Source organism: Saccopteryx bilineata, chromosome 5 (genome assembly GCF_036850765.1).
Source record: "Saccopteryx bilineata isolate mSacBil1 chromosome 5, mSacBil1_pri_phased_curated, whole genome shotgun sequence".
Lineage (NCBI taxonomy): Eukaryota > Metazoa > Chordata > Mammalia > Chiroptera > Emballonuridae > Saccopteryx > Saccopteryx bilineata.
The window spans coordinates 58361622-58373780 of record NC_089494.1 but is presented as its reverse complement, the minus strand read 5'-3'; the positions used below and the strand labels follow the sequence as shown (position 1 = coordinate 58373780).

The following is a 12159-nucleotide window of genomic DNA, read 5'->3' as shown; positions in this document are numbered from 1 at the left end:
TTGGTATACCTCAAACTCACACAACTGTGATATTTTCTCCTGAACTTTTAAGGGTCTAGACAGAGTAGCATGAAATATAATTGTGAAATTGAATTGGAGCTGAGTTTTTGCACGGTAATGTCACAGAAAGTTAAGAGTCCAACATGACAGGATACTGAAAAGGGAGGTTTGAAGTGATCGGCGCTATCATCCAGGATGGATAAGAGTGATGGCCTGATAGAGGTGGCCTGACAATGTTTCAGGTTATGGAGGCACGCCTGTTATGGGGGCCTTTGAAATTGGTCAATTGAAAGATAATCTTACTATTTTGTCATAGCCTTCTTCGATGTCTCCATCCCCTAACTTTTCCCTCCAGCCCATTAACTCACATATAATTTTGTTTGCAGACAGGTAGTAGAAATAATAAAACTGGACCCTCAGTATAATACTCAGGAGATCTGGGTTTTGGTCTTATTTCTAGCATGCTTGTTTTTGGCCTTGGCCATAGTGCGAACCACAGAGCAATGACTATTTTGACCAGTCCAACTTGCTTAGGGACAGATCATGTTGTCCATGCACATGATGGGCCTACACATCCTCAGTATGATGAATTCCTTTGTTTGCTTCCCACCTTTCTGTGGGAGGAGCAGAGGCCATATTCCTCATGTGTGATTTTCCTCACTGCTGTTTAAATGATATCCTACATTAAAAGAGCCTGGAAGAGATTCTATCGTGGAAGAAAGAGATATTTTGCCTCATAAAAATTTAAATCTCCTAAGACCAGTTTTCTTTTAATAATCTCAAGCCCTGATTTTAGAGCAGCAAGTCCAAAAATCTTATTAATGCCATGAAAGCAGCTTTCTAGGAGAAAAAGAAACAAGCTCTTTAAAATCTGTGCTTTGTTATCTGACTGAGGTCAACAGAGACAGACCAAATCAACAAGCATGACATGAAGGGCAAATTTGCAATTAAAAGAAGAATAGGGAATTATAAAGATGGATGGGCCTCATGACACACAAGCCCAAGCCTGCGTGGCCTTGGCCTCAGATGCCAGGAATTAATGCTTTACTCTTTAGCACCGGTCACCTTTGGCTCTGAACAGAAAGGCGAATGCATTAAAATAACAACAATTAGTACACTTACTTAGCTTGGAAGGCATTGTTGGTTCCTCTGTGGTCGAGGTCATGACACAGGCATCCCACAATCACCGCTAAAATTTCCACCTCGGTCAGAATCTCTTGAAAGCCGGCAGTCTGGGAAGAAGAGAAAATGGCAACAGTCACTGCTCAGGGCAGGGAGGATGGGTAAGGTTCGTCTACCGAGCAAGAGCAATCAATAATCAGCTCTGTTTTCATACCCACATCATTTACGGAAATGATTAACTGCCACCTGCTTCAATGACAGTGACTTGGGTGGCCACTTGCACAGTCTAAGGTCCCTGTAATGATGAATTAGCTCCCTGTCGCAGTGGCCCACACTGGTCTGCCGGAACAAAGTTCAGGCTATTTTGTTCCCTTTTTAGAGAAGAGGCTGAACTATCCAGATATAGTGACAGTTTGACAAAGGCCCAGAGCCAAATGCGATTTGTGATTCTACATTTCAATGATGGGCATCTAGTGGTGGGTGAATGGAGACTGTGAATGCAGAACTGAATGTTGTATCTACCACATACCACTTAACCGGAAGCCTGCCAAAGAAAACACCCCCACCCCTCACAATATTAAAAGAAGCAACCTGGAAGTACTGAAATGATGGTCACATGCTAATGTTCTAGAAGCTATGTTGTAAATTCCTTCTTTCATCTCAGCTTGGAGGACAGACTGAATTTATACAGATAATAAGGCAGTGTGTGGCTTGAAAACTGGAATGTGGCAGAAGATTAGGTAACCTAGATTGAGGATCAGGTGGAGTATCCCTGGATTCTTTGTTTTATTATTCTCCAGTAGCTTGCTTGTGCAGTGCATAGGTGTGCTGAGATTTCTTTGGGGAGTTAGTGTGTCTTTACCAACTTAATCAAACAATCAGAGGTTATGAGGAAGAGCTTAGCCATTACCAACTTAATCAAGGAAGTGAGGTGGGGGGATGGGCAGCAAGGACCCTGTCAGCTCACTGCCAGTCCCCTGCACCCCTGTCCCCCACAGATCTAAACTGCAAGGACCCTGTCAGCTCACTGCCAATCCCACACACCTCTGTCCCCCACAGATCTAAACTGCAAGGACCCTGTCAGCTCACTGCCAATCCCACACACCTCTGTCCCCCACAGATCTAAACTGCAAGGACCCTGTCAGCTCACTGCCAGGCCCCCGCACCCTTGTCCCCACAGATCTAAACTGCAAGGACCCTGTCAGCTCACTGCCAATCCCACACACCTCTGTCCCCCACAGATCTAAACTGCAAGGACCCTGTCAGCTCACTGCCAGGCCCCCGCACCCCTGTCCCCACAGATCTAAACTGCAAGGACCCTGTCAGCTCACTGCCAGGCCCCCGCACCCCTGTCCCCACAGATCTAAACTGCAAGGACCCTGTCAGCTCACTGCCAGGCCCCCGCACCCCTGTCCCCACAGATCTAAACTGCAAGGACCCTGTCAACTCACTGCCAGTCCCCCGCTCCTCTGTCCCCACAGATCTAAACTGCAAGGACTCTGTTAGCTTGCAGTCTCCCACAGAATAGTCCACCATTTTTTGGCTCCACTGTTTCTTTACCATCCGCCTGAATCCAGTGAGAACCTGCATGGCCACGATGGTGGTGGCCACCGGCCGTACAGACTTAGAATCAGAAACAGTAGTTTCTCATCCTTCTCCGTATCTGACTCCCAAGGGCAACCATTTTCCTTTTTCTTTTATCTAATTTGATAGGTATTGTATACCGCATTTCTTTTTTTTTTTTTCAGTTTTTTTTAAATTAAATTTAATGCAGTGACATTGATAAATCAGGGTACATATGTTGAGAGAAAATATCTCTAGATTATTTTGACATTTGATTGTGCTGTATACCCCTCCCCCAAAGATAAATTGTCTTCTGTCATCTTCTATCTGGTTTTCTTTGTGCCCCTCCCCTCCCCTAACCCCTCTCTCCTTCTTCACCCTCTCCCCCCTCCCCCAACCTCTCGCCCCTGTTGCCATCACATTCTTGTTCATGTCTCTGAGTCTCATTTTTATGTCCCTTCTATGTATGGATTCATCTTAGTTTTTTTTTTTTTTCCTGATTTACTTATTTCACTCTGTATAATGTTGTCAAGGTCCATCCATGTTATTGTAAATGATCCCATGTCATCATTTCTTATGGCTGAGTAGTATTCCATAGTATATATGTACCAAAGCTTTTTAATCCACTCGTCCTCTGACGGACACTTGGGCTGTTTCCAGATCTTCGCTATTGTGAACAATGCTGCCACAAACATGCGGGTGCATTTTTCCTTTTCGAGCCGTTCTATGGTGTCCTTGGGGTATATTCCTAAAAGTGGGATAGCTGGGTCAAAAGGCAGTACGATTTTCAGATTTTTGAGGAATCTCCATACTGTTTTCCACAGTGGCTGCACCAGTCTGCATTCCCACCAGCAGTGCAGGAGGGTTCCCTTTTCTCCACATCCTCGCCAGCACTTATTCTGTGTTGTTTTGTTGATAAGCGCCATTCTGACTGGTGTGAGGTGATATCTCATTGTGGTTTTAATATGCATTTCTCTAATGATTAGTGATGTTGAGCATTTTTTCATATGCCTATTGACCATGTGTATGTCCTCTTTGGAGAAGTGTCTATTCATCTCTTTTGCCCATTTTTGGATTGGGATGTTTGTCTTCCTGGTGTTGAGTTTTACAAGTTCTTTATAAATTTTGGTTATTAACCCCTTATCAGACGTATTGTCAAATATATTCTCCCATTGTGTAGTTTGTCTTTTTATTCTGTTCTTGTTGTCTTTAGCTGTGCAAAAGCTTTTTAGTTTGATATAGTCCCATTTGTTTATCCTGTCTTTTATTTCACTTCCCCGTGGAGATAAATCAGCAAATATATTGCTCTGAGAGATGTCGGAGAGCTTACTGCCTATGTTTTCTTCTAAGATGCTTATGGTTTCACGGCCTACATTTAAGTCTTTTATCCATTTTGAGTTTATTTTTGTGAGTGGTGTAAGCTGGTGATCTAGTTTCATTTTTTTGCAGGTAGCTGTCCAATTTTCCCAACACCATTTGTTAAAGTGGCTGTCTTTACTCCATTGTATTTCCTTACCTCCTTTGTCAAATATCAGTTGTCCATAGAACTGTGGGTTTACTTCTGGGTTCTCTGTTCTGTTCCATTGATCTATATGCCTGTTCTTATGCCAGTACCAGGCTGTTTTGAGTACAATGGCCTTGTAGTATAACTTGATATCAGGAAGTGTGATACCTCCCACTTTATTCTTCTTTTTTAAGATTGCTGAGGCTATTCGTATCCTCTTTTGGTTCCATATAAATTTTTGGAATATGTGTTCTATATCTTTGAAGTATGTCATTGGTATTTTAATTGGTATTGCATTAAATTTATAGATTGCTTTGGGTAATATAGACATTTTAATGATGTTTATTCTTCCTAACCATGAGCACGGTATATGCTTCCACTTGTTTGTATCTTCCTTGATTTCTTTTATCAATGCTTTGTAATTTTCCGAGTACAAGTCTTTAGTCTCCTTGGTTAAGTTTACTCCTAGGTACTTTATTTTTTTGGTTGTAATTGTGAAGGGGATTGTTTCCTTAATTTCTCTTTCTGACTGTTCATTGTTGGTGTATAAAAATGCCTCTGATTTCTGAGTATTGATTTTATATCCTGCCACTTTGCTGAATTTATTTATCAGGTCCAGTCGTTTTTTGACTGAGACTTTAGGGTTTTCTATATACAATATCATATCATCTGCAAATAATGATAGTTTTACTTCTTTTCCAACTTGAATGCCTTTTATTTCTTCTTCTTGTCTGATTGCTGTGGCTAGGACTTCCAGGACTATGTTAAATAAGAGTGGTGAAAGGGGGCGCCCCTGCCTTGTTCCTGATCTTAAGGGTATTGCTTTTAATTTTTGCCCATTGAGTATGATGTTGGCTGTGGGTTTCTCATAGATGGCTTTTATCATGTTGAGGTATGTTCCCTGTATTCCCACTTTGCTGAGAGTTTTGATCATGAATGGGTGCTGGATTTTATCAAATGCTTTTTCTGCATCTATTGAAATTATCATATGGTTTTTCTCCTTCTTTTTGTTTATGTGATGAATCACATTGATTGATTTACGAATATTGTACCAGCCTTGCCTCCCCAGAATAAATCCCACTTGATCATGGTGTATGATTTTTCCATATATTGTTGGATCCGGTTTGCTAATATTTTGTTGAGGATTTTAGCATCTATATTCATCAGAGATATTGGCCTATAATTTTCTTTCTTTGTGTTGTCTTTGCCTGGTTTTGGAATCAGAATTATGCTCGCCTCATAAAAGGAGCTTGGAAGTCTTCCTTCCTCTTGAATTTTTTGAAATAGTTTGAGAAGGATAGGAGTTAGTTCTTCTTTGAATATTTGGTAGAATTCCGTTGTGAAGCCATCGGGCCCCGGACTTTTCTTTGTTGGGAGTTTTTTGATAACTGTTTCGATCTCATTTGGTGTAATCGGTCTGTTTAGGTTTTCTGATTCTTCCAGATTGATTTTTGGAAGATTGTATGTTTCAAGGAATTTGTCCATTTCATCTAGGTTGTCTAGTTTTTTGGCATACAGTTCTTCATAGTATTTTCTTATAATATTTTGTATTTCTGTTGTGTCAGTTGTTATTTCTCCTCTCTCATTTCTAATTTTATTTATTTGAGTCCTCTCTCTCTTTTTCTTGGTGAGTCTACTTAAAGGTTCATTAATCTTGTTTACCTTTTCAAAGAACCAGCTCCTAGTTTCATTGATCCTCTGTATTGTTTCTTTAGCCTCTATGTCATTTATTTCTGCTATGATCTTTATTATTTCCTTCCTTCTACTACATTTGGGCTTTACTTGCTGTTCTTTTTCTAATTCTTTTAGATGCAGGGTTAAGTTGTTTATTTGAGCTTTTTCTAGCTTCTGAAAGTGTGCCTGTAGTGCTATGAACTTCCCTCTCAGCACTGCTTTCGCTGTGTCCCATAAATTTTGAGTTGTTGTATGCTCATTGTCATTCGTTTCTAGGAATTTTTTTTATTTCTTCTTTGATCTCATTCTTAATTTATTCATTATTTAGCACCCTGCTATTTAGTTTCCATGTGTTTGAGAATTTCTGAGCTTTTCTGCTGTGATTCATTTCTAGTTTCATGCCGTTGTGATCGGAGAAGGTGCTTGATATGATTTGAGTCTTCTTAAGTTTGTTGAGAGCACTTTTGTGCCCTAACATGTGGTCTATCCTAGAGAATGTACCATGAGCGCTTGAAAAGAATGTATATTCTGCTGCTTTAGGGTGAAAGGATCTGAAGATATCTATTAAATCGAGTTGATCTATTGTTTCCAATAAGTCTGCTGTTTCTTTGTTAATTTTCTTTCTTGAGGATCTATCTAGTGATGTTAGTGGGGTATTGAAATCCCCTACTATTATAGTATTGCTGTTGATCTCGCCCTTTAAATCCATCAAAGTCTGTTTTATATATTTAGGTGCATAGATATTTATAATAGTTATATCTTCCTGTTGGATTACTCCCTTTATCATTATGTAGTGGCCTTCTTTATCTCTTACTATATCCTTTGTTTTAAAGTCCAATTTGTCTGATATAAGTATTGCTACCCCAGCTTTTTTTTCATTTCTGTTTGCATGAAATGTTTTTTTCCATCCTTTGACCTTTAATCTATGTGTATCTTTTGTTCTAAGGTGTATCTCTTTTTTTTTTTTTTCATTTTTCTGAAGCTGGAAACAGGAAGAGACAGTCAGACAGACTCCCGCATGCGCCCAACTGGGATCCACCCGGCACGCCCACCAGGGGTGGTGCTCTGCCCCCCAGGGGGCGATGCTCTGCCCATCCTGGGCGTCGCCATATTGCGACCAGAGCCACTCTAGCGCCTGAGGCAGAGGCCACAGAGCCATCCCCAGCGCCCGGGCCATTTTTGCTCCAATGGAGCCTTGGCTGCGGGAGGGGAAGAGAGAGACAGAGAGGAAAGCGTGGCGGAGGGGTGGAGAAGCAAATGGGCGCTTCTCCTATGTGCCCTGGCCGGGAATCGAACCCGGGTCCTCCGCACGCTAGGCCGACGCTCTACCGCTGAGCCAACCGGCCAGGGCCTAAGGTGTATCTCTTGTAGACAGCATATGTATGGGTCCTGTTTTCTTATCCACGCAGCTACCCTATGTCTTTTGATTGGATCATTTAATCCATTTACATTTAAGGTTATTATTGATATGTAGTTGTTTATTGCCATTTTCTTCTTTAAAGGTGTATTCCTTTTTTTGCTATATTCTTTTCCAACTTTGATCTGTTTACAACAGGCCCCTTAACATTTCCTGCAGCATTGGTTTGGTTGTAATGAATTCCTTGAGTTGTTTTTTGTCTGGGAAGCTTTTTATTTCTCCTTCGATTTTAAACGACAGCCTTGCTCGATAAAGTAGTCTTGGTTGTAGGTTCTTGTTCTGCATTACTTTGAATATTTCTTGCCATTCCCTTCTGGCCTCAAGTGTTTCTGTTGAGAAGTCGGATGTCATCCTAATGGGGGCTCCTTTGTAGGTGATAACTTTTTTTTCTCTTGCAGCTTTTAATATTTTCTCTTTATCACTTAGCTTTGGTATTTTAATTATGATGTGTCTTGGTGTAGGTTTCTTTGGGTTTCTCTTTAATGGAGTTCTCTGTGCTTTTTGGACTTGTAAGAGTTTCTCTTGCATTAATTTAGGGAAGTTTTCAGTTATGATATGATTGAACAAAGTCTCTATCCCTTGTTCTTTTTCTTCTTCTTCAGGAACCCCTATGATGCGGATGTTATTTCTCTTCATGTTGTCACAGAGCTCTCTAAGTGTTTCCTCTGACTTTTTGAGTCTCTTTTTTCTTTTCTTCTCTGCTTTCATGCCTTCATTCCAGTTGTCCTCCAACTCACTGATTCGATCCTCTGCTGTATCCATCCTGTTTTTAATTCCTTCCATTGTGGTCTTCATTTCTGATATTGTATTTGTCATCTCTGACTGATTCTTTTTTAATATTTCAGTATCCTTTTTTATACTTGCTATTTCTTTATTTAGGTTTTCAAACTGCCCCTCCATTGTTGTTCTAAGATCCCTAAGCATCCTTACAATCATTATTTTGAACTCCGCATCTGGAAGTTTGATTATTTCCATATCACTCAGCTCATCTCTCAAGGGTGTCTCTTGTGGTTTCATTTGGGTTGCACTCCTTTGTCTTCTCATAATGGTGTTTTATTTGTAGAGTTGCTTGAGTCTAGGCTTGGTGTTTTCTGCCTCCTGTTTTCAGTTGTGTTATTTCTAGGTCTTCTTGGATTGGTATCAGCTATTATTTGTAATCCACTTTCGGATTTGGGCAGCTTTGAAGTCTTGATTTGTTTGTTTTCTTAACAGGTGATAGTCTTGTTAACTGATCTCAGCAGGGGGCTTCCTTGAGACTGTAACCAGGAATGCTGTGGGTGTAACCTGAGACGCTGAAGGTCTGTTCCACCAACTAATCTCACTGGGGTCAGGTTTTTTTCTCAGCTTCAGTAGGGGGAGGTGTATCTCAGATCTCCATAGAGACCTGAGTTACTGCCCCTCCTCCCCACTTCTTGTTTTCAGCTGTGTCTTGTTGTGCTGATTAGAGCTGGATAGATGTCTGGAGATCTCTGATCCGGAAGCACTTCAGCTCTGTTTTGTGAAAGGTTCAGTCCCTCCCCCAGCTATGGCCGCCTCCAGCACGAATGAGTCAGCTTTTTTATTTCGTTTCTTGCATACCTTAGCCCCTCACAGTCTGTCCCTCTCCTTGTCCTTTCCACTTGGGAGATAAGCTGGTCTTTTCAACCCACCTTGCACCCTGGTCGCCAGGTAAGTGGCTGTGAGCAGTAGTTTCTGCTCTTTTTCCTCTGTGAAATCCTCTCTGGGCTCTCAGCCTCACCCCCCCCCCCCCAGCTGTTCCTGTAAGCAGAGGAGATTCAGGCACTCCTTACCAGGTTTATTGTGGTTTCCTCTTTGCTCCTTGGTTTTTGAGAGCTGTTCTTGCAGTTCAGTGTTGGTTTTTCATGCTGATTTTTCCTAAATTGATTTGTATTCCAGTTTGGTGTTGAGAGCTGGGCGTCTGTGTGTCTGCCTACTCCGCTGCCATCTTCAAAAAGCCAGGGAAAGTGATTTTCTTCACTCCAGGGAAGTGGAGGCTTTTCTCCTAGTAGGCTCACCACCCTCCTCTCTTGGGTTTTCTTGGCTTCTGTCTGGGTTTTCTCTGAGCTCTGTAGTCTATTTATCTGAGCTCTGCACTGCACTACCCGTGAAATGTGGCCTCTGCCCAGGAGCCTCGCACCTCAAGTCCACAGCCTTGCTGCCTTTTCCGCTGCACCTCATCTCCTGTATACCGCATTTCTACATAGTATTCATACGTTGATAACGCTTATTTATTTATCAAGTACTTACACAGTCCTATGAGCTTTGCAACTGTTTAACTTTAACTTATTTAATCCTCATAACAGACTATGGATGGGGGGGGGGGAGACGGGTCCACGAACTGAACCTGACAAGCTCAGGGAAAGCCTGCATGGTGGCCTTGCAAACTACAGTAACCGCACAGGGCGGTCTGAAGCTCTAACTAAAAGCAGTTCGTGGTGGGTAGGCAGGTCCTAGGGAGGTATTTTTCTCTAACAAAGGTCGATGTTTACCTTAACCTAGCCTGTCTGTTGTCTTTTGCATCTACAACAAAGTTACCTGATAAGGTGGGTAATCTCTTCCTGCTCAGGGCAGGCATCCCACCAGAACAGGGACCAACAGACACCTTCACTGTTATTATTAACATGTGAATTGTGTTAAGTACCCTATGCCTGCCTATGCAAAAAGAGTTTTCAGTATACACATTTTTACTTTTTATTCAATCCCAGAGATTTCTCCACTTTGCTTTCTCCCACCTCCCTAATCTACCACCAATCAATTTCATGTCTTCCCCTTTGATTCTGATGTAAAAATAAGTGGTGAAACTGCCAGTGTCCGGAGCACTTTCTCAATCCATTCAGACTTTGTTTCCCTGGTAACTGTCGATAGTTTGGGTCAAATAAACTCACTAAAAATTCTTACAGATTTGGAAGTAGTAAAACTGGTGGTTGTGGACATGTAGATTTGCACTGAATTTGGGCAGATGGTAAAGAAACTGTGGAGCCAGAAAAAGGTAGGCTATTCTGTTTATTAGAGTCTTGAAATGGCAGATGAGCCAACAGGCAGGGAAAACCCCTGTCCTCTCTCTGGGCTAAGGAGCAAACAGGCTGGGGGGAAAAACTCTTTTCTGACAAACAACAAAAAATGTCCCCTCCCAATGGTAGCAGGCAATCTGCAATCTACAATCTGCTGCCCTGAGGGCAAGTACCTGCAGCCTTACATAGACTGTACACATGAGATACTGCCCTGTTCTCTGCATCAATCAGGCAAAGTACAAGTGAGCAAGCCTAACACACTTGTTTGCCCAACATTCCACCCCTTTAGGGTTGCTCGCTTCGCGATCTACATGACAGGTATCTTCTGCGATGATCGCTGTGTGAGGAGTGAGCTACATTACATAAACAAACAGACTACAGCACAAATTATACAATTACAACAATTACAAAGGTGCCCTTCATAATGTCTCCCTGAGCACTCTGCCCAAGGTGCTGACTAGAGGCCCATCTCCAGCCCCCTACCCCACGGTAGGTGGGAAGGCCTGTAATAGTCCAGGTCTGTGTCCATGGAAATCATGAAGTGTCTTTGGTGTGTGTATAGCAAGTATCCGTGGCTGCCATCAAAGCTGCCTGGCCAACACAGGTTCAGGTTTGATTCGGACAGATCTTAGAGAAACAATTGAGCTGAAAACTGGCAGTCCATCTTCCTTTATTCTAGCTCGCACCCAGTGGGTGAGAAATACACAGAGCAGGAAATACTTCCCTTTTCATTCAGGGCTCTCAAAGCCACTGACTCATCTGAGTTCTCCTAGAATCAAAGGCTAACACCTCGCTAGTCTTATTCACCTCTATTCCCCATTTCCTTTTTCTCCACAAACTGATTTCTCCTTCTCTTAATCCGCCATTCTGGCTGCCTCCTCCATGTGGCTTCCCTGTCCAGCATCCATAGGCTCTTTGTCTCTACAAGCACATAATCACTCTCCCCTGGAAGAGCATGATCTCTCTCCCAATGGCCTCCTAGCTCCTCCTTTTAATACATTTTGGCACAAAAGCCCTCTCCCAACACACATGAGCATAATCACCTTCCAAGCAAGGGCACTTAATGTATCACCTAGGCGACAGCCATCCACGTGGGCAGTGCCGTCTTTAACAATAAGGGCAAGAAAAAATAACTATCTGCTCAATAGTGCCTCTCTGCAACTGGATGGGAGCAGCTTCAAGGTGCAGGAGGGGTTCCACTGGACACCCCCCCCCCCGCCATCAAGGTCTCATACTGTCCAAAAGTAGCATGTCCATCCAATAAGGGAGCTGATTCCCCCCTCTGGTTGCAGCCCAAGAGTGCATTACACTGCTCAATGATCAGTCCACGATAGATAGCCTTGCTGTCTGTGCAAATCACCAAGGTAAAAAGTCCATTACAGGCAACTAGGCATACAACTCTTTATTAACATACCTCAGCGCCTTTCCATAAGTACTCTGTTCATTACACAAGCCCCATCCAAACCCCTCAGCAAGCTTACAGGGTCTGGTGGGGTCAAACACATCCAATGCCTGTGATATCTTGATAGTTCTTTTATCTGTTGTTGCTGCTGCTGCAGAAAAAAGCACCTATTATCGTCTAATGCCAACACCTGCTGTACATTCGAAGGTGGTTAATGGATTGTCAACTTCACATGGGGTTCCAGGCCTCCCTGCCGATCACTGCTAGGTGGGTCTCTCAGCCTTCCTCCTATTCAAACTGGAACAGTGGGTCTTGGGGAGGATCCTCCTTTCCCACCTCTGTCTCCAACAAGTAATCCTGCAACCATGCAACCTGAAGACTAGCCATTTTCTTGACAGTTGCCAGGGCCACCCACTTTTTCAGTGGCTGGAACTTCTGTTCCGGCTCAAGTTGTTGCCAAAGCTTT

The 12159-nt window shown here is 42.6% G+C and overlaps 1 protein-coding gene across 2 annotated transcripts in view; it reads right to left on the bottom strand.

The window, feature by feature from the left end:
• PDE11A (phosphodiesterase 11A) overlaps positions 1–12159 on the bottom strand; it is a 467655-nt gene that overhangs the window by 96522 nt on the left and 358974 nt on the right. For both annotated transcript variants that reach the window (XM_066232547.1, XM_066232548.1), the window contains one exon: positions 1123–1232. In XM_066232547.1, the coding sequence (XP_066088644.1) occupies positions 1123–1232 (110 nt within the window). The remainder of the gene's footprint in view (positions 1–1122; positions 1233–12159) is intronic.